At 56.6% G+C, this 22,262-nt stretch overlaps 1 protein-coding gene across 4 annotated transcripts in view; it reads left to right on the forward strand.

Annotated features, from left to right (window-relative positions):
- Window positions 1–3,183: 3,183 nt before the first annotated feature.
- The window catches only part of GSN (gelsolin), a 49,363-nt gene continuing 30,284 nt past the window's right edge, over window positions 3,184–22,262 (forward strand). Inside the window, exons 1-3 of one of the 4 annotated variants that reach the window (XM_040241270.1) lie at window positions 3,199–3,284; window positions 20,176–20,246; window positions 21,556–21,760. In XM_040241270.1, the coding sequence (XP_040097204.1) occupies window positions 20,223–20,246; window positions 21,556–21,760 (229 nt within the window). In that variant the 5' untranslated portion in view covers window positions 3,199–3,284; window positions 20,176–20,222. Of the gene's footprint in view, window positions 3,285–7,340; window positions 7,434–19,965; window positions 20,133–20,175; window positions 20,247–21,555; window positions 21,761–22,262 lie in introns of those variants that run through there. The other 3 variants (XM_040241278.1, XM_040241260.1, XM_040241251.1) reach the window with 3 other exon arrangements.

Below are 22,262 nucleotides of genomic sequence, written 5' to 3' on the forward strand. Positions count from 1 at the left end.
CCCAGAGAAGTCCTAGCACTTCACAGTAAAAGTTTGCTAACCCCTGGTCTAGAGTAACTGGAGCTTTATGTTTTTGTCTAGTAAGCAAGAAGCCCAGCTTGAAATCTAGTGAGACCAAGCTATCGGGGAGGCAGCCTGACTTGGTGGCAGCTGCTCAGGCCCCTTAGTCGTGTGACCCTGAGCACAGTACTTCACCTCTCTGAACTTGTGTTCTTCCTTCAAAAGACAGGGACTATGACAGCTGCCCGCTGAGCTGTGAGGATGAGACATGATGTATGTAAGGAACCAACACTTGGTAGGTGCTCAGAAAATGACAGCTGGTGTCATTTGAACCCTTCTGGCATTGCCTGGCAGATCACACGCCCTCACCAAATCTGACTGGAGGAGGAAATGGCAACCCACTCCAGTGTTCTTGCCTGGAAAATCTCAGGGACAGAGGAGCCTGGTGGGCTGCAGTCCATGGGGTCGCAGAGTTGGACACGGCTTAGCGATTAAACAACAACAGCAGTTCTGTGAATCTGAAATTCGAGGGCTCCCTGTGTCCGGAGCGCAGGAAAGCGTGTAATGCTCTTTTTGCCCACAGGTGGCAGCACCCGCACCCTTTGCCGTCTCTGTGAACGTCTTTGTGCATGAGTGTTTACGCCCGTGTGCACACACGTGAACATGCGTGTGATTGACTAGTTTCTGCCTTCGTTGAATCTTGAGCTGAGGTGGCCCTAGGCTAGACTCTGGGATACAGGGGAGCGGGTCTTAGTCTGACGGGGGAGGCAGACTTGGAAACAGTGTAATAGTGTGGCAGGGAAATGGGCCGAGGCTCAGAGGAGCTCAGCCTCTCGGGGAAGGGGAGGTTAGAGATGAGTTCTTGCAGGAAACCTGGCTTGATCTTGAGCGGAAGGAGAAAAGAACGGGGATGGAAGGGAGCTCGGGGAACAGAGACCATCTGTGCAAAGATTACAGGAAGATTTAAGGGCCAGTGCAGCTGCGCCTGGCTGGAGCTTGGAGGGGTGTGGGTGGAGGACGGGAACTGGGGAGAGCTGAGGCTCAAGACTGATGAGGGCAGATCATAAAAGGCGCGGGTGGTAAAAGGGCCGCTGAGGACGTTGGGTTTTACCTGGGGGCCATCGGGGAGTCCTGGCCGAGTCTGCGCAGAGGAGCATCGTGGGCTGGAGGGGAGGAGGGACGAGGTGGGAGGAAGTGGGAGGACGGGTAGGAGGCACAGCAGTCTTCCAGGTGAGAGGCTGAGGGGCCTGGACCGACGTGTTGGCAGAGTCGGGGTGGGGAGCGGTGGGTGCGCTCCGGTAGAACCAGCCGTGTTGGGAGGCACCAGTGACGGGGCAGGGGAGGCTGAAGAGGATGCCGGGCGTCTGTCCGGACGGGGGATGGTGGTGCTGGTGCTGAGATGCGGAACCTTGAGCATAAAACAGGTTGCCCTTGGGAACAGTTACAGCACCGCCAGAGAGGGTGAGGGTGAGATGTGGAGGTGTGTCGAAGAGAAGGGGGCTGGATATGAAAGGTTCATCCTCACGGAGTTAACGGAAAGTGGGAACTTATTAATCATTGCGGGAGCCCAGCTCTGTGTTCATCCACCCTACGGAGCTGGGAAGTTTCTACAGAACTCTTTGAAGGGAGCCCATGAAGGTGGCACTTAACTCCAGGTCCTAGGGCCCAAAGAAGCACCCAGCCTCTTTCTAGATCTCTTGCTGTGCACTGGTGCCTCTCACGATGTAGAAACCCCCAGCAATGTCTGGGCCGTCTACTGTCAGCTAAGAATAGGGTTCACTTGAGTCTTAATCCAGGGAGCCTGCAGGGCCCCACTGCCTTTGGGATCTTGGAGTCTCTCCGCCTGACTCGGAGACGCTGGTTTGGGCAGAGCCCTTTTCCAGTTCAGGCAGGAGCCAGTTTGCTCGGCGGCTCCCTGAATGTGGCCAACTGGGAGTCTGGGAGTGACGAAGGGTGAAGACCCAGGGTGTCTCTGAAAGTGTGAGTGCTGAAAGACTGGGGGTGCACAAACTGCTCTGGGTGCGCGCGGGCTGGCCCTGCGTTTGGTCACCCAGCATACACCCACGGGTCCTCCTGTTTGCCGGGTCACTTGCCAGGCCTGAGGCTTGAGAGGCAAAGCAACCTAATGGAGCCCATGGTCTCATGTGCGAGAAAGACTTGTCAGCGTGTAATGGCAATACAGTCTTGCAATAGTGGAGCGACGCGGGGCATAGAGGTGGGAATATGGCGTGTAAGCAGCTTGCGTAAGTACAGCATGAGAAAGATACACTTTTTAGAAACAGACTTAAGAGTTAAGTGATAGAGTAAGGTGACAGACAGACATTATTCAAAATCCTTGTCGTTTTTAATCTCATTTGATCTTCATAAGAGTTCGGACACGATTGAGCGACTTTCATTCATTCACACTCACTCGATGACCTCATGGGGTAGGTTAGGTAGGTTCTAATACCTACTCTATAATTCCTGTTTTACGGAGAAGTGAACTGAGGCTCAGAAAGGTGACGTAACTTGATTGTTCCATGTTAGTTAAATGAAGGGCCCTTTTGTCTAACCTCACGATCTTAAGCCACAGCTCTGAAGCTGACCATAAGCTGAATTCAGTCATACAGTGGGGTTACCTTAAATGCTCATGGGATTTTCGGCTGTATTAACAGAGGCATCATATCTAGAATGATGGAGGTGAGAGTTCTGCTTGCCCTGCCCTGAAGAGAGCTCATCCAGGTGTTCAGTTCTGGGTCTTCGCTGTCAGTAGGGACCGGGTTCATTTGAAGTAGATCAGGGAAGCCGGGGGAGGGGACCAGACACCTTGATCTCAGGAAGAGCTGGAGCAAAGGGGTAGAAGACGCGAAGGGCCCGGGGTTTCCGTCTTCAAGTCTCCGAGGAGCCCCTGGGAGACGGGGTGCCAGACCTGCTCCGGGTGAGCCCAGAGGGCAGAGTTAGGGCCAGCGTGTAACGGGGCCCGGGCAGAGAGAATTCCAGCACATCCCAGTGACGGTTCTTTTAACCAGCCGGACTCTCGAATAGAAGGTTTGCAGCCTTGGCAGGAAGCGAGTGCTCCATTGCTGGAGGTGTGCAGGCAGGGGCATGTACCCTGGATGGGGGTGGAGGGGGCTGGGGAGGAGCTGGAGCATGAAATGGGCTCTGACCACATGACCTTGAGCCCCTGAGCCTGGGAGTCTTGACCTTCTCTTTACAGGTGGTGCTGGGAACCCCCCGAGCCGCGCTTCCACCGTGGTGCCCAGCCCTTCCGAGGGAGCCGCTCTCTTCACTCACAGCCCCACGAGGTAGGTAGAGCAGTGCAGCCACCGCTGGGCCCTCCTAAACCCAGCCTGGCTGCCGGGGGTTCTGGATGGGCCTGGGGAAGCAGCCTCTGGATGCAAAGGCAGTCCCTGGGGCTTTTCTGGTAAAGCTCAGAGAGCACTCTGCCCTGGCTTCATTTGCTCCTCACCCTCCCTGAGAGGGAGGCCAGGCAAGGGTGATCCCTTGGGGAAGAGGCAAGAAGCGGGCTGGGTGCCAGGACTCCTGGACCCCCACCCTCGGCTGTGCTGCTCCTGCGCTGGGTGACGGCAGGAAAGTGCTGGTAGCGCCTCGGTGGGAGGGTGGACTCCCGTGAGGAGGAGGTGCAGGAATTCTTTGGACGGGTGAGAAAAGCTGGGGTGCGGCTGCCAAGGCTCCGGGCTTGTTGACCGGAGGAGGAGTGAGAAGGGTGAGTCACAGGGAAGGTGCGTGAGTCACACTCACCTGGGACGGCTGGCAGGGCGGGGCCCACCTGACTATCGGATTCACAGGTGACCCGCTGGAGGAGGTGGAGAGGCAGGGCACGGAGTGCAGAGCCCTCTGGCCAGAAGCAGGAGACCTGGCTCAGGTCCCCGCTCGGGCCTCAGTTTCTCTGCCTGCGAAATGGGTGCATTGGTCTCCTCCACCCACCTGCAGGGTTGTCGTGCAGACTGCATAAGCTCACAGATGCTGAAGGGCTTTGTGAGCTGGAGAAAGGGGAAGGACCATCACTAGGGGGATAACCCAGCTTCCAGTGTTGAAACAGAGAGAAGTGAGTTTCTGATAGTGACTGTGTGGAAAGCCTGGGAAACACTCCCCTGGGTCATGACATCACCCTTGACTGCCGAAAGGAGAAGGGGCCAAGTACCTCCAGGGCTTACTCATCCCCGCAGCCCGGCTGGCTTCCAGGCGGTGACACGACAAGCCGACCACAGTTGGTGCTGTTCCTCTTTCCCCAAGCTCAGATGCAAGGGCCTTCTGATGCTGGGATTCCCACAGAGGGGGACCAGCCGCCTCCCAAGGGCACGAGACGAAGGGGCCTCCCCCAGCTGCCCAGATGGACCGGCGGGGCCCGCCCTGGCTCTGATGCTCTCGAGTCTGAGACTCAGAGCCCCGACAACTCCCAGAGCCCCATGGCCTGAGCGCTGTGTCCCCATAAAGGGTTGTACTCTCTGAATGCTTTGGCAAGTGACGCAGGAACCATCTTCTGCTTTCCCACTTCTGCAGAAGCACGCAGCCGCTGAGCGCCTGTCAGCTGAGGGCTCTCTGCGTCTTCACCGTCCCGCCGTCCCTGTGCTGGGCCCTGCCTCTTGCCCGCTCCCCAGTGACGCCTCCGTGTCCACGCCTCCTGGTGTTTCTCAGCTCTCCATGCCCCAGCTCGCTGGAGCCCCGGGGGCCTCCTCCTCCTCAAAGCTCGCTCTCGTTTTCGCTTCTGGCAGGCTGCACCGTTCACTTTAGTCTCCTACTTCTCCAACCTCCTTAACTGGGGCCCTGTTTCTTTTCCCTCAAATGCTCAGCAGGAGTCTGACTACTTCCTGTCTGGTAACACAGAGGTTCACTCACCCATTCATTTGTTCTGTGTGTGTGTGTGTGCCTCCATGTGACAGATATTTATTTAGGCCCTGGACTGGGGGTTGGAGAATCAGCAAAGAATGAGATCTTCCCAGCCCTCGTGGGTCTTACCGTCTTGGGTCTTATATAAGTTATTATTATTGTTGTTTGGTTGCTACGTTGTGTCCAACTCTTTGCTACCAAGGACTGTAGCCTGCCGCTCCTCTGTCCATGGAATTCTTCAGGCCAGAATGCTGGAGTGGATAGCCATTCCCTTCTCCAGGGGATCTTCCCAAACCAGGGATTGAACCCAGGTCTCCTGCATTGGCCGGCGGATTCTTTATGCCTGAGCCACCAGGGAAGCCTGCAGAAGCCATTAGCGGATAACAAACTCCTCGCTTCTTCAGCTGCGAAGGAGGGGACCAGCATTAGGAGAGCAGATGGGACTGCGCGGGTGTGATGGGCTCTTGTCTGGACAAATGAAGGAGGCCTCCTGAAAACGCTCAGACCAAAGATGGAAGGAACAGTGTGAGCAAGGGACAGGTGAGGGAGAGGAAGGAGCTGGGAGAAAGAGCACGGCTAAGGGAGAGGGGTCTGGAGACCAGGCAGCGCCTCCGTTGTGCGGGCCCTGGGGGCCTTGGTTAGGGTTTGGAGTTTTATCTAGACCCCTGGGGAGGCACTGGAGGTTTTAAAGTAAGGGAGAGTTTTGCCCCAATTTCAGGATTGGAACCCTTGAAAGAGACAGTCGCCAAGTCCCACCCGGATGAGCCCCGAGGCTGTAATTTTTGGCTCTTCCACACTGTGGCGTCCTGACGCTGCGCCTCAGGATGAGGCTTGGTGTCGGGCAGTCCTGGAAATGTGTCCTTTCCAGCATTCTCTGGGCTCCTTGCGCATTTTCATTGTCGAGCTTCTGCACTGGAGAGCAAAGGTGAATCAAACCCGAGGGCCTTGGGAGATCCAGACTTGTGCTGGCTGTTGCCTGGGGCCCCGGGAGCCTCAGAGGGCTTCCCCCCGAGTCTAGCGCTCTGCTGAAGGGTTGGCAAGGGAGGCAAGTCCAGGCAAGGGAGGTGTGCGTGCAAAAGCTCAGCCCCCTGGGGGTACCTCTGTGTTTGGGAGCTAGTGGGCGGAGTGGCTAAAGAGGCTTTGAGTGCAGGGTCCTGACCCTCTGGATGCCAGGAGCCTCGGCAGGTCTTGAGCTGAGGAGCTGCTTGAGCAATGAGATGTGAGAACAATGAGTTGGTGGGATGCAGAGGGGCTTGGAGAGAATGAGTGTCACTGGGTGCAGCCTCGTCCCTGCCACCCACCTATACGCGCAGTAAATGGCTCTGGGCCGGTCTCTCTCCTGTCCCTGCCGGTTCGCTCCCCCATTGGTCAGCCCTCCTCAGTTGTTTCACTGGGGTTTGGTTACAGCCTGAACTCCAGAGGCCAACAGGTCTGAGCATTACTCTCGCTCTGACTTGCTCTGTGCCCCTTGACATGTCCTTTCACCCCTCTCAGCCTCAGTTTCCTCATCTGTGAAATGGGAATGACAGTCGGGTTGTTGAGGATTAATAATGGTGATGTAAAGTCCTAAGCATATGCCTGGTATCTAGTGATGGCTTGGTTATCTTTCCTTCTGTTGGTAGGTAATGGCCAAGTCCAGGTCATCATCCATCCCTCTGTGACCATAAGTCTGTAATTTGAACTGGAAACAAGGTGTCCCCAGAAGCCCTGACGGAGGCCTCTAGTGGGACACCACGTGGTTTGGAAATGCCTTTACGTTTCCCCACTGGGGACTGGACCAGGTCTTGACTGTCTTTTAGCCCCAGCACTCAGCTCAAGGCTGGCCTGTCCCGGTTCTCTTAAATACTAAACAAACACACACACAAAATAATTAATTAAAAATAGTTGTGAACCTTGGGCATCAACCTACCAGCACCTTCATCTTACGATTGAGGAATCTGAGGCCCAGAGAGGGACAGTGACCCTTCCAAGGTCACCCAGCCTTTCAGGGGCAGGGCCTAGACCTGACTCAAGTATTTACTGCAATTGTAATTTTTACATGCCAGTCATTATTAACTTAAAAAACATCCCCAAGTCAACTGAGAAAGGGGTAGCAGTGGCACGAGCATTTGAAGGTAGGGGTCACCCCGAGACAATTCGGGGGAGCATCCAGGCTGGAAGGGCCCCAATGATACCATGTTCAACCTCCCAGTTTACATTTGGGGAAACTGAGGCCCAGAGAGGGGTAGTGGCCCTCAGGGTCCCCCGAGAGCAGAAAGCAGAAGAGCAGTCACAGGCCCACTGCTGTCATCTGCCGTGGGTGGGCGGCTCTTCCCCTCAGCCCACCGCCTCATGTTTAGGAGAGCAAGTTAGAACATGCGCAGTGGTCTCCGGAGGAAGTTTGGGGTTTTAATCGTGTCAGCGAGAAGGACCATTTCCGGAACCGTGCGTGCCCTGGTGGTGCCTGTGGATTTGGGCCTGGCACAGCTATTTCAGACCAAGCCACAGGGCCCTATTTATAGGCCCATGCGATTAGGTTGGTGTGGTCGGAGAGGCTCGCCTGTCCTCTGCCCAGCCCAGCCATGGTGAAGGAAGAGGCCCTCGGGGGCGACTCTGACCCGTGGGTGAGTAGCCAGGGGTCTAGGGTTGTCCCCAAAGCCTGCTTGAAGGAAGGACTCCAGGGGTCCCCGTGCTGACTCCCCATTCAGCCGCTGGCCAGGCCCCATGCAGAGATGAAGCCGGCCCCAAGCCTGTTCTCTCCGGGCTAAGAAGGTCCTCCCCGGCCTCCGAGCAGGCCAGGACCCCCGGCAGGCAGGCCGCCCAGTGCTTGCCCGCGGTCTGCACCGCAGCCCCGCCTGGCCAGCGTTCGCATTCTGCTGTGCGGCCACACCTCTGAGGCTCTGCCTCGGCTCTTCCCTCCCCCTGCCTGTGGGCTCCCTGCTCCCCAGAGACAAACGCCCACTCTGTTCACCCGTCACGGCCCTGCTGCTCCCGTGCTCCTCCCGGCTGGTTCTTCAGGCCCTGGGCGCTTCCTGCCTTGCGTTCCTGCTGCTGAGGAACTCCCAAGCTCCTGTGTACACCCGGCGGGGCCGGGAGGTCCTGAGGCAGAGACTGACACAGGGAGAAGAGGAGAAAGCCCTGTGTGGCCGGGCCCCTCCTGGGCCATTCACCTTTCTCGTGTAGATGAGACACCGTCTACATGCCGTGCTACACAGGAGGAATTTTTAAAAGGTGTGTAGGAGTGAGAGCCAGGCTTTGGAATCAGACGGTCCTGGGTTCCGGACTCTGCTCTGCTCTTAACTGTGTCACCTTGGGCTGACCCTTTCTGAGCCTCTGTTTTCCCATCTGTAAAATGGGCATGTGCTAGCCTTGGGACGCATTGTCAACAAGACAGAGCTGAGAAGGACTGGCCATGCTCCCTGGCCCATTTTGAGCCTCCTGTGTGCCGCAGTGAGTGCTGCTTACTCGGGGGTGGGGTGGGGGGCAGGGAAGCGCCCTCTCTACGGCTCAGTGGGCTTGGGGTCCAGGCACCCAGCTCCACCCAGTGTTCTCCTCTCCTCCCTTGCTTAGCCTCCTGGGCCTATTCTGTTCCCCAGATCTGGGAGGCTTTGTTTGGGGATTGTTTTGCCTAAGAAGTTTCCTCTGTGGTGCCACTGGATGACTCAGAGGCCTGAGTCACCAGGAGGCTGGGGGACGGGGAGGAATGGAGTGGGCGGAGGAGGGAAGAAGAGAAGGAACCAGGAAGGGGCCTCCATTCCCGCCCAGCCTCCCCTCCCCCAGCTCGATGGGCCAGAGCTGGCAGCTCCCCGGCGCTGCCTGGCCTCAGTTTCCCCCAGAGTGAAAGGTGCTGGGCGTTGAGTGGTTCCCAGTGTGGGCCGAGCCTCAGAATCCCAGGTTCCCGGGCCCCACCCGGAGCCGTAGACTCTGAGGCTGGGCGTGGGGCCTGGGAATCCGAGTTCTCAGGAGCTCCCTGGGTGATTCGGCTGCACACCTGCTCTGCGGAGGTGTCTGGGAACCAGGGAGCCCAAGGCTGCTTGCCCCTGGGCCCCAGAGGGGCTGCTCAGCCGCTGCTTGGCCATCTCCACTCACAGAGAGAGCACTTTTCTTGCTGAATGTCTTGGCAGAATGGTGCCTGGAAAGCGCATGGGCTTTAAGCAAACAAACCAGCTTTCTGAAGTACAATTTACATCAGTTGCTGGAGTAAGTAGACAGATAACTTACATACATGTAATCCACCAGTTTGAATTAATTCAGTGATTTTTAGTAAATTTTCAGACTTATGCCAACGTCATCACGAGACGTCCAGTTCAAGCACGTTTTCATTACCCCTCATCTCCCCTAAAAGGAGCCCGTGCCTGCTGGCTGGCACGCTGCACACCCACCCCCTAATCCCTCAGTACTCTCCTTTCCGTCTCTCGGGATGCACAGACCTGCGTGCCACTCCCAGCTTCACCCTTTTCTGGCTGTGTGACCTCCTGCGCTTGTCGCCCCTCTCTGAGCCTTTGATTTTTCCCCGTTAGAGGGGGAGGTATAGCCTCCTTGTAGCTGTCGTTTGAATTTCACTAATGTGATAGAGTGTCTGATGCGTGGTAGGTGCTGGGGTCTTGGGAGCCTGGCAGGTAGCACACACAATGTGGTACAGACACCCAGCACAGCTGTCACAAATCAGCAGACACCCGGTAGGCTCGCTGTGTCTCAGACACTGGGCTCAGAATTGCTGTCTCCTTCAGTCCCTACAGCATTTAGTGGGTGAGTGTTAATATCATTTCCGTTTCATAGCCAGGGAAACTGAGGCACTGAGAAGGGGCGTGGCTTGTCATGGTCATGGAGGTAACAGGCGGTAGGGCTGGGAACCTGTCCTCCTGGACCTTCACACATGGGGGTCACGCAGCAAGGGACACATTTCGTGGAGCCAGGACAGGGTTAAGGCACACAGCTCTCCAGGGGCTGGGGCTCGGGACGGTGGGTGTGACGTTGAAAATAGATGGTACAGGTCTTTCTTGACTCACTATGGGGTTACAGCCCAATAAGCTGAAAAAATCTCAAGTTTATCAATGCATTTCATACACTTTTCCTATCTTACCTTCATACATCATGGCTTAGCCTAGCCTACCTTACATGTGTTCAGAACACTTACACTAGTCTACAGTTGGGCAAAATCTAACACGAAGACTCTTTTTAAATACCGTCCCGGGCAATTTATTGAATGCTGTACTGTCTATGAACAATAGAATGGTTGTCTGGGTGCAGAATGGTTATAAGCCTACCGGTTGTTTCCCAATCGTGTGGCCGATTGGGAAAGATCGCTGGCCCAGGAAAGAGCAAAACTCCAAGTACGGTTTCTACTGAACGTGTCTTGCTTTTGCACCATCCTAAAGTCAGGAAATCGTGAAGCTGGACCGCTGCAAGTCGGGGACCAACTGTGCAGAGACCCTCATACGGCAGACGTGGCATGATGGGGGGGGGCATGATCCAAGGTGTGAGTGACGTGGGACAGGCAGGAGGACCGTGCCCCCCGGGTGCACAGGCAGGACACGTGTGAGGAGCACAGGCCAGGTGTGTGACGCCAGGACAAGGTCCCCAGGGTGGGTGTGGGGTTTGATGCTTGGCAGTAAGACACAGAGGGTCCCTTTCTCAGGTCAGCGCCCGGGGCCCCAGCATGCAGTGGCTGGAGCCGGTTTTCTCCTCTCACAAAGGCCTGTCTGTTGTTTTTTTCCCTCCTCTTCTGCCAAAGAGTGGGAGTGTCCCAGAGGAGCGGGGGCCCAGGGCAACTACACTCCCCGCCCCCAATCCCACCAGCTCAGACCGCAGTCAAGGCTTGGGGCCAAGTCCTTGGCTCTGGTCAGAGGCAGCGGGGAGCCCCTGGTGGCTGGGCCAGCGCAGAGTAATTTTCCTCTAAGCCGCCCCCGCTCCTGTCCCCCTCCCTGGCTGCTGCTGCTGACTGTGAGCCTCTGGTTCAGGGCTTAGGGAGAGGGAGCCCCGCCCCTACGGAGGTGGAGGATCCCGCCCTGCCAGCTGCTGTCAGAGGGCAGGGAGGAGGCTGCGGCTCACAGGCTTGCATTTCCGGAGCCCTCCCGGCATCTGTCGCGCACTCCCTTATCTCGTCTCATGCGCAAGCTCCCCAAGAGCCCGATGAGAAGACTGAGGCTCAGAGAGCCAAAGAGCCGGCGAGGTCTCACAGTCAGAGCAGAGCTAGAAGCCAGAAGCAGAGGCTAGACCCCTGCTCCCCTGGCGGCAGGACGAAGAGAGGCAGGAGGTGTCGCAGAGGGTGTCATGTGGACACCGGATCCCAGAGGGCCTTAGGAGCCAAGCTTAGGAGTCCTGACTTCATTCAGTGTGCGCTGGGGGCTGCAGAAAGGTCTTGAGTCGGGAATGACGTGATCTCTGTGGATAATGGAGAGTTGATGCACCGAGGAAGCTGGTGCAGTGGTTCCACAGGGGAGATGGGGACCCTAAACCAGGACAGCCTCTGGGAGGCCGACGGGGAAATGAGTGTGAATGGGGAGCGCGCGGGGTTAAGCATCCCTGCTGTGGCCTCAGCCCTTTCGTATCTCTTCGGGGGATGATTCTGGAGTGTCCCAGAGGGTTCTGGAAGCTCTCAGGAAGCGGTACCTAGAAGATGAGGTGGGTGACTGGGCATATACCCGGATGGAGGTGAGGCCGGAAGCAGCCCTGGGGAGAGGAGGCCACACCCATTCTGGCCGAGGCCACGCCCATTCCGGAACTCTGTCACGTGCCGGGCCCTGTGCTCTGTGGACTGGATTTCATTAATTCTTCCAGCTGGTGATGCTTACTCTCTGAGCTGGGAAAGGAATACAAGCGTTCCAGTCTTAACTTCTGTTTATGTTTGAGAGGGGAAAGGATGTTTTTAAAAAGCCTTATTAAAATGAAAGGGATTAGCAAAGATAAAATATATCTTTGAATCTCTGGTAGTTCTATTGTAGTTCAGCGTTTGAGATAAATTGCAAAGGATTTCTAACCACGCTATAGCACTTGGAGTTTTTCCATAACTGATTTTCACCGGTATCAAGTTCTGGTAGGCCTGCGGGATAATCTGGCTATTCTGTACCCAAGGACCCAGGCTCAGAAAAGTTGAGTCACTTTGCCCAGGGCCACCTAAGTAGTAAGAGACAGGGCTGGGATTGAGCCCTTGTCCCTTGGGGCGGGAGCAGACCAGAGGAGGGGGAGGGCATCCTGAAGAGATTTGTGGGTGGGGTGGGAGGCAAAGTGGGCTCTTGGAGTGCTGGCTGGAGACCCTCTCCTGAGACGTCCCTGTCCCTGGCACCAGCTGCGCCTCCAGGTCTCCGGGCCTTGCCTGGGACCCCCTAGCCCTCCACTGCGTTGGAGGCAAGGATGCAGCAACGAAAGTCAAGGCCGGGTACGGGAGGCCGGTGGGTATGTTTGCAGGGCTTAGACAGTGCTGGGGGTTGTTGTGGTTATTGAGCACCTGCTGTGTACTAGGAGCTCCTTCAGTTTTCCCAGACGACCCCCAGGGTAGGACTCATCACCCCATTTTATAGAGGAGGAAATTGAAACGCTCAGAACGGCCATTTGCCCAAGTGCCCCCTGAGGTAGGGATTCCGGCTCCGCCCATGCTCAACCTGGACATCGTCTTGTTTTCCCCTGGATGGAAGTTGCACAGCCCTCCCCTGCTGGTCGTGTTGGTGCCCTGAGCTGGCCGAGGCTCCCCTCGCTGTTCTGGGTTCTGTACTGTCTCCTCTGTCCTCTTTATGATTCTCAGAAGGTGCAAACTGGTGCCTGGAGGGTGGGCTCCTGCTGTTGCTGGCTGTGAGGGGCTCTGAGACAGAGACAGGCTCCATTTGGAGCTTGCAGCGGGAGGGACCTGTCACTGTCCTCTGAGGTCCTGACACTGCGGTTCCCATCGTGGTGATTATTGGATGAACTTGATCCCCAGACAGACTGGGGGAGGCGGCGCGGTGGTGGGGTAGGGAACCTTGCTAGACCAGAGGCGCAAACATATTTTGCCTCTTGCTGTTCCTTTCAGAATCTTATTAAAGTTCCAGGGCTCGCAGGGTCTTTAGGGATGGGCTGGTTTGCTTATCACTGTGTCTCCTTGGCTGGGTCACCACTGGGCCACTCCTTATCTCTCTGGAAGAAGGGGGAGGATGCTGGCATTTTTGAATATCTGTCTTATGTCAGGCATGATTCTGGAATCTTCCACGTGTATGGTCCCGTTCAACCCTCAATAAAATTCATTTTGTTTACTTATTTGGCTATGCCAGGTCTTAGTTGCAGCCTGTGAGATCTAGTTCCCCAACCAGAGACTGAACCTGGGCCCCCTGCGCTGGGAGCACAGGCGTCTTACCCACTGGACCACCAGGGAGATCCTTCCACTCACGTTTTAAAAAGACATTTTAACCCTGGTTTTATACATAAGGAACTTGAGGGTCAGAGAGATATTAACAGAGGCTTCCTAAGCCCCCAGCAAACAACCACCACAGTTTCCTTTATACGTGCGCACTGTGCTAAGCCCCAGACATCTTTTACTTTATAAAATTCTTGCAGAGACCCCGGCAAGAAGCTAGTCTAATCCCATTTTACAGATGAGGAAATTGAGGCTCAGAGAGCCAAAGCCACACAGCTGGAAGTGGTAGGTCAGGGATTTAGACCCAGATTTTCCTGGCGGGAGCTCTTTCCACAGTCACACAGACTGTTTTTCTTCCTGCTGGGAAGCCCTGCCCCTCTGCAGCAGGGCGCTGCCCCCTGCGGCTGTGGCTGCTTCTGGCTCTGGTTGGGGCCCCGTAGGCCCTGCTGCCCTGGGAGGTTGGCAGCTGAGCCTGTGTCCCCCATCCTGTCCTGGTCCTGCTTCACGGTGCCTGGAGTTGGGCCTCCTTGTCCTGCCGCTGACGTGTGTTTGTGCCTAGACTTCCCTGTCTGTGGGCTGGGGTCCTGGGGCAGCTAGGGGACAGTGGTTTGCAGCTGTTTGCAGCCTCCCAGGGCCACTGCCTCCCCCGAGAAGGGGAGACCGACTTTAAAGGGGACCTTGGCAGGCAGGCCCTGGCTCACACCCATGGCCAGATCTGGCTGCTCCCAGGGCACGGGGTCAGGAAGTGGCAGGGCTAGCCCTTTCTGAACGTCCTGTCCTGGCTCTGGGCACTAGGTGGGGTAGCCTCCGGAAGCTGGGAAAAAGCCAGTGGCTTCAAGCCCTGGGAGAGGCGGCCTCTTGGAGGTGGCTTCAGCCAAGCCTCACTGGCTGTCTCCCCAACAGCTGTCCAAGCCTGGGATGGAGGGAGCCAGGGCAGAGGTCCAGCTGACCCTTCCTGGGGGCCTTGTGTCGTGGGCTCAAGCCTCGGCTCTGGCCTGGGAACGGAGACCTCTGTCCTGCCTGGTGCTTGCTAGGTTACTCTGAGAAGTTATACTCTTGTTCTTGGGGTCGTAGTCTGCAAAGAGAGGATGGACTATTGAACGTTGCTACAAATAAGCCCTACTCTGTGCTACTTGCTCCAGAGCTCCCGACCACCCTGCAGCTGGGCAGCACTGTCCCTTTCTACAAGTGAGTGCCCAGCACTCAGAGAGGGAGAACAACTTGCTCTGGGTCACACAGCCTGGACCTGAGCTCAAGAACCTCGCTGTGAAATCTGTAACCTTTCTCTGGCACCACTAACTGCTCACGCATGGTGTGTACACGCTGAGAGGCCTCTGTGCAGAGAAGCCAGCTCACACATGGGGCACTGACTCGGAGCTCCGTTTGTGTTGTGTGTCAGGCCTTGGCCCTCCTCACTGTCCTGTGAGCTCCCCATTTTACAGATATGGAAACTGAGGCCCTGACCACAGGCGCTGAGTCTCCCAGATTCTAAAACACGTGTTCTTTCAGGTCCCCAGGGCTCCCCCATGCTGAGGCCCTGTCCAGTTTTACCAGGTTTCATAACCAGCTTCTCTGTTTACTGACCGTTGTCCTATTTAACAAAACCCCAGCCAGCAGGGTGGGTGTTCCCAGGAGGACCCAGAACCCAGCCGTGAGCCAGAAAGCAAACAAGCTCCGAAAAAGAGGGCTGCTCGTGAGTGGCCGGCTGCCTGGGAATCAAGAACAACAGTGTTTGGTGCGAAGAGAAGAGAGCAGGGTGGTGTCTTCCAGGAGTAGCCAAGGGCTTTTGTACACTGCGGCCAGGGGCGGAGGGTGAGGCTGCCTCCTCCCGGCGTGGGTAGCTGCCTCGGGAGGCCCACGGAGACACAGAGGCTAGCCTGAGGTCTCCAAGGGAGCAGGGCCAAAGCTGGTGGTGGGCAGTGGCAGTCCTGCGTTGAACTGCAGGGGAGGGATGTGGTTGGATGCTGAAGACTGCCACTGTGTGGAGCGCTAGGCAGGAGCCAGAAACTCCTGCGATCAGAGGGCGAGGGGGTCTCTTGCAGTTCAGAGGAGGCCAGGGGCTAGGGCGTGCTCACGGAGCGACCGGTGGCCGACCAGGCTGCTCCCGGCACAGGGGGCCGCGCCTGGCCCGCGTGCCCTGTACACCCTGGGAGTGACAGAGTGTAGACGCCACGGTTTGCCCTCCGCCCAGAGGCTGCAGCCTGGGGACCTTTCTAGTCATGCCTCTCATGCCTCTGTCCTGGGTGCTCTCCCAGGTGCAGGGCTGGAGGGCTTTCCTGGGCTGCCCTCTTCAACCGGGGAGGTGTGGTAGGGACGCCACCCCAGAGAGTCCGGGCTGCCAGGCTTGGCTTGGGCTCGCCTGGGTCAGCAGCTGCACCCCTTCACCTGTAATAGGTACTACTGTTCCCTTGCTGCCCAGGCAGGATGGTGCTCGGGGCCCTGCCTGAGCCCCAGATAGAGTCTGGGCGCTGGAGCCAGCCAGACTTGGGCTTGAATCCCAGGAGCGCCTCTTTCCAGCTGAAGGACCCTGAGCAAGTGCCTGGAACTCCCTGAATCTCCGTCTCCTGGTTGCTGTGAAGGGCTCAGGGTCAGAGCCCACCTCCTTTCCTCCCTGTCTCCTCCCAGAGATACGCAGACCCAGAGGTGTGGTGGCCTGCAGCGACTAGCGATGCTCTGCCCACTTGTGTAGGTCAGGGGCTCTGTGCCATCTGCTTCAGAAGGACCTGAGAGGCGCCCTGGACAAGTGTCCGCATTTTACAGGTGGGAGCTTCGAGGCTCAGAGACCTGTAGGTTCCCGATGTGGTCACAGAGCCAGGATCTGGGGAATGCTGGGGCTGAGAAAGAGAGTTCTCGGAGTCAGGGCTGCAGGGCCTGGCCGTTCTTTTCCGTATGGAGACCGGAAGAGCAGATGAGGACGGTGATTTGCCCAAAGTCACCCGGGGAAGTCAGCAGCAGAGGCAAGCCTGGCACGGGATGGGGAGCTCCTCCTTCCTACTTAGAGGTTTTTCTTTTGCACTTAAGCTCTCCCCGCTCTTCTGAACCCGTACATCCTCTTCTGGGCAGGGAGCCCAGGGGCCTGTGGCCCCATCACAGTCTCTGCACGTCACTGCCCTGCAGTGAGAGTTTCCAGGCCATGGATGCCCCGAGGGCAGGGGCCAGGGCCTGTTCTGCGGGTCTCCAGTGCCAGGGACCCAGGCTCCAGAGCTATGTGACAGGCACAGCTGCAGGGGTGATCATTAACCTGGGGTCAGTGACCCTGGGCTGGTGGGCTGTGACCCCTGGGACCAAGGCCGAGCCACACCAGCCCTCTGTTAATCACCAGCTGAGCAGAAGGGACTGCTCGGCTGGGCTGGATGCAGCTTTGGTTCACTTGGGGTGGGGGTTGGGGATGACTGGGGATGACAAGGAAATTTCCTCTTCCTGCTGGTTTGAATTTTCCAAAATGTCTAATGAGCAGATATTACCGTATCTATTTTTAAGGTATTATTCCTAGATCAGTCTTTAATTGAAAAAAAAAAAAAAACTACATCAGAGAAACACTTGTAAATAGTTTCAAACCCTATAGCACATTGAAAAATTTTTTACACAAGTGTACTGAGGTGTAATATAGAAACCATTAACAATTCACCCATTGTAAGCGGACAGTGTTATGCCTTTTAGTACCTTTTTCGGTTGGGTAATCATCACTGTAATCCAGCGTTGGAATGTTTTCATCACCCTAAAGTGTTCGCTCGTGCCAACTGCGGTGATGTGGGTGCCTAACCCCGAATTCTTCATCTCTTTCAAACAAACTGACTTGACAATTTGGTGTTTACTCTCTTGATTTTCTTAAGGAGAAAGTGTATGCAAAATCAGACACCCTTGTAAAGCAGAAGAGAGGAGCTAGCGTAGAGCCGCTGCACACGCTGCTGTCTTGCACTGTGAGGTCACGCCGTGCTAGTTGGCTGCCTACTGTGTGCCGGGCTCGGCCTGCGCTGGCTCGCTCTTGCACAGCTGCGGAGCGGCCCATTGCCTGGCGGCTCCGTGATTTATTTAACCAGGACCTTTGGGTCCTCTCCAGGTTTCTTCCAGCAGTGCTTCAGTGGACACTCTTGCACATGTATTTTCGTGCTCCTCTGTAAGTCATCCTGCAGGAAATGGCCCTGTTGTTACATTGCGTGTTTTGAACCTGTATAGATGTCAGTTGCTCTGTGGAGAGGGGAAACTGGGTTATGCTTCCGTCAGACGCATGTGAGAACAGTGGGGTTTTATCATCCTCCAGATGCCTAGGGAGAGGGAAGAGCTCTCTGAATTTAGGCCAGAGACATCCAGTGGAGGCTCTGCAGGCCCAGGACTAGACATACAGCCTTGAGAAGTCAGGGACCTCTTGTGGGTCCCCACGGACACTAAGATAAAATTCAGATTCTTCAGGGATTTCCTTGGTGGGCCAGTGGTTTAGAAGCCACCTGCCAGTGCAAGGGAGACAGGTTGGATCCCTGGTCTGGGAAGATGCCACATGCCGCAGGGCAGCTGAGCCGGTGCGCCAGAACCCTTGAGCCTGTGCTGTAGTGCCCATGCTCTGCAAGAAGAGAAGCCGCTGCAAGGAGAAGCCTGCATGTTGCCATGAAGAGTAGCTCCCATTTGCTGCAGCCAGAGAAAGCCCGCTCGCAGTAATGAAGACCCAGCACAGCCAAAAATAAGTAAATAAGCAAAACAGAAAAACAGGCTCTCTGAGCTACTCTTCACCTATACCCATATATGTCTTAAAAAAGCATTCAGACTCTTGAGCGTGGCACACAGGCCCTTGTGACCTCTGCCGCCCTCTCGAGCCTCGTCCTTTCCTGTCCCCGTGTTTCAGACAGGATCCCTATCAGTCACTGCAGTGGCCTGCGTTTGCTTGCCCTTTGCCTTGCTGTTCCCTCCCCTGGAATGCCTCTCTTCTCCATCTCCCTCCTCCCTGTCCTTCAAGGCCCAGGTCACAAGTCCCTTTGTCCGTGAAGCCTTCTTATAATCCCTGCGGTCCAATTTATCTCCTCTGTGTGTGTCCCTTTAGCTCTTTATCTGACCCGCAGTCCCCCTTAAATGGGAGGAAGTTGTGTGTGATGGAGGGCAAACTTCAGCCTGATTAGATAGAAGCTGGGCTCTAGGAGGAGCTGGGATGGATGACTGGAGCTCGCGGGGAAGGAGGACAGGAACTCCCATTTACTCACTGGCAGACCAGGCCATTTTCACACACACAGAGACGGATTGGAGTTTCAGCAACCACTTTATACCCATTTACTAGATGGGGAGACTGAGGCAGAGAGGAAGAAAGTAGCTTACAGTGGAGCTGGGCGTCAAGCCCAGGTCTCCAGCTCCTTTGTCCTCTTCCCTGTCGTTGCATTTCCCTGTTACCGAGAAAGGAGGAGATGTGGAATGCAAAGGGAACTAGGAAACAGAGAAATTGAGTCCAGCAGAATAGTGGGAGGGTAGAAAGAGGGGTTGTTGAAGGTGGGAAGCAGGCCTGGCTGAGTCTGAATAGCACTTATAACCCAATGACTGTGAGTGTCCAGAAGGAGAATAAGGGATGGGAAGGGAGCCTGGGCAAAGGGGAGGAGGCTCGAATCCTTGTCTTCCCTAAAGAGAACCATAGATGAGATCTAAAACTGAAAACACAAGAGCAAAAACAAACAAGCCCCCACCCCACCCCCAAACCCCAAACAACAAAGGCTGGTTACCTACGACATGAAGGCAGACCTGGAAACCGTCGGCTAAAGGAGGAAGCTAGAAGTGGGTTGGTTGCCGGGAGGTACAAGTAAGTGGGGTTGAGAGGTGAAACTATGAATGAAGTGACTACATTTAAGTTTTGATTAAAAACAAACTTTTAGCAAAGAACTTTTAGACTTCCCTGATGGTCCAGTGGTTAAGAATCCACCTGCCAAGGCAGGGGACGTGGTCAGGGAAGACATCATATGCCTTGGGGAAAGGAAGCCCGTGGGCCACAACTGTTGCAGGAAGAGAAGGCACCGCAGAGAGAAGCCCGTGCCCCCCCGCTTGCTGCAACTGCAGAAAGCCCTGGTGCATCGAGCTGCAACCAAGAGCAGCCCCAAAACATTTGTTTTAAATAAAAAGTAACTTTTTAATGCGGAAGGAAAGAAGGGTGGTTTTGAGTAAAATAGCGCCTGCAGTCCCAGAAGTGGAGAGATCAGCTCGCCCCTCTCTGTTCGGCTTGCTCAAGGGTCCATTGAGGGTCAGCCCCCTGACCCGTGTCCTTAGCTGGTGACAGCCACATGCTGCCTAAGCGGCGGTCCACCCGGACCCCTTGGGGGCTGGCTTGACTTTCATTTCCTAGTTGTGTGCACATTGCTTGACCGTTCTCAGCTCAGTTCCCACCTCTTTAGAGTGGGGCTGTGAATAGTACCCAGTTCATATAGGATGTTCATGTGATGCTGAAAACCTTCAATACCGCTTAGTTAGCTCCTGAGATTTTTTTGCTGGAGATGTTAGGGGTGGGGAGGGGAGGGGTCCTGTGTGGATCAAACAGGAAACCAAGCTAGGAGGATCCCTGCCGTTCATGCGTGTGTGCATTTAGTGTGCACTGAATTAGCACCTGCTGGATGCCAGGCCTTGTGCCTGGTCCCCACCCCGGAGCTGGAGTGAAGGGGCGGCCGCACCGCACCCGTTGGGTCGGTCCCGGTGGGAACCCCGATGTCTCTTAAAAAATCCAGGCCAGATTCCCGCCCCTCCCCGCCCGCGGGGGCCCAGTCCGGCCCTCCGCCCTCCCAAACGGGGCGGTCTCCGGCTTGGGCGGAGTGGGCCGGGCGGCTACTTAAGGTCGGGGCGAGCCTGGCGCCCCGGCTGCCCCCTGCCTGCCTCCGGGTCTTCTGCCGCCGTCGGGGCCATGGCTGCGCATCGCTGCGCGCTGCTGGGCGCGCTGATCCTGGCGCTGGGCGCGCTGTCGCAGCCGGCCCGTGCGGCCACCCCGGCGCGGGGGGCGACCCAGGCACGGGCGCCGCAGGGGCGAGTGACCGAAGCGCGGGTGAGTGCCCGGGGGGGCCCCCGGAGTAACTCTTTATTGTAAGTTCTTGCAGATACAGCGCTAGGAAAAGGGGAGTAATTGAGGTCTAGAATGGAAAACCTGTTTTGTTGCTTTGTAAGTATCTCTTGCTGCTTCCGGGGCTCCGGTGGAGGGGGTGGGCGCCTCCGCCTGGCTGTTTCCCTCCCAACAGGCTAACCTCACCTTGGCCGGATTTCTTCCCTCTGCGCTGCCTTCTGACTTCTTACCCGTCTCTGCCGCCCGATTTCTCCTTCCCTCTGCCTCATTTCTCGCCTTCCCTCTGGGATTTCTCCTTTCATTTCAGAGTCTTCTTTCTCGTCTCATTTCTCACAGGATTCCCCTCTTCCCTGGATCCCCCCTCTTTCCTGTACCATCTCACCTTCGCCTGCTTCCCTTCCTCACTGTGATGCCTTCTCCCGCCTCTGACGCCGCCTCTGCCTTGTCTGGTTCCTCCTCGCTCCAGCTGTTCTTTCGTGTTCTCCACTCCGCTGCCTGAGTTCTCCCGTCTGGTTTTTTGACTTCTTCCACCAGATCCGGCCCGAGGTGGCCCGCGCCTGCTGATTGCCCTCGTCTGACTCCCAGCTAACCGTCCCTCTCCGCTCCGTTTCCAGCCCCGTGCATGGTCTGACCGCTTGTCCCCCGTTCTCCACCACCTCGTCTCCAACAGGCTCCCGCAGACCCCGGCTGCGTCCTTTCGCCTTTTCCAAGAAATGGAATTTGGGGGGTGGGGTGGGGTTTTAGGGGCAGGAGGGAGGAGGCCGACAGCTCAGGAGGCCGCTTGGGCTCAGCCATCTAGGCGCTTCTTGGAGATGTGATGGGGCTGTGGATGGGGCGTGGGGAGAGAGAACCAAAGCAGGCAGGCCCCTCCCTTCTTGGGGCCTCATTCTCCCCATCTGCAGGGTGGAGCTGGGTAATGAACTCTATGAGGACCCTTATACTTCTCAGGGCCACTGAGGATGCTGGAAGGGTTTAAGCTGAGCCTCTGGCCACCCCCAGATTTACCATCGCCATCTGAGGGGGTCTCCCCGTGGTCCCAAAGCTCTTGGAGTCTGGGCCAGTTCCTGCTCTGTCATTTCCTAGCTGGGAGGTCCCTGGCTTCACCCCTCTGTGCCTCAGCTGTTGCATCCAGTTGGCACTAAGACAGGAAGGGAGAAGGGAGGGAGAGCCTTCTGTTCCCCCATCACCAGGGAGACAAGAAAGCGAGAGATGCTGGCCAGGGCGGGGCTTGGAGCCTAAACTCTGCCCTGTGTGCTCAACTCGTCAAGGGCAGGGTCCTAGGACGCGGTGAGGAGAGTCAGGCTCAAGTGAGGTGCTCTTGGTGCTGGAAACCAGCCTCCCTCGTGCCCCAGGGTCTGTCCCCGCCACAGTCCCTGCCCCTGCTCAGGCTCTGCCCTGTCTCTTGCAGCCGAGCAGCATGGTGGTGGAACACCCCGAGTTCCTCAAGGCGGGGAAGGAGCCCGGCCTGCAGATCTGGCGTGTGGAGAAGTTCGACCTGGTTCCCGTGCCCCCCAACCTTTACGGAGACTTCTTCACAGGCGATGCCTATGTCATCCTGAAGACGGTGCAGCTGAGGAATGGGAACCTGCAGTATGACCTCCACTACTGGCTGGGTGAGATGGCCCTGCCCCGGCCCCGCCCCAGCCCCTCTGCTGCAAAGCACAGACCTTTGAGACCTGGTCCCCAGGAAGCCCCGAAGGGAATTCAGCCATTACTGAGCATCACGTAAGTGCCAGGCCCTTGGTTACGTGTTCCCAAGACTCCAGAGGCAGCCTCCCCAAGTTCAGACCCCAGCTCTGCCCTTTGGCAAGACATGCAGTGTCTCTGTGAATTGGATGTGATGATTGCACCGGACTCCCTCGTAGGACTGTTGTGAGGGTTAAACAGGCCACTGTGTATGGACTCAGAGCGGGCGGCGACTTAGAAATCTGGGACCCGCCCTTTCCAGACAGATTCTAGTTTGCCCTTCCGAGTCGGGAGCCTGAAGTCCTGCCGCGGCTCTTATGTATGACCCTGTGAGTCCTGGCCCCTCCTTGTGCCTGATTTCTCTGATGCTCCCTGGCCTGACCTCGGGGGAGTGAGTGCTGGGAGGACTCTTAGAGACCTTGGAGCCAA

Source organism: Oryx dammah, unplaced genomic scaffold (assembly GCF_014754425.2).
Source record: "Oryx dammah isolate SB20612 unplaced genomic scaffold, SCBI_Odam_1.1 HiC_scaffold_1, whole genome shotgun sequence".
NCBI classification, from domain to species: domain Eukaryota; kingdom Metazoa; phylum Chordata; class Mammalia; order Artiodactyla; family Bovidae; genus Oryx; species Oryx dammah.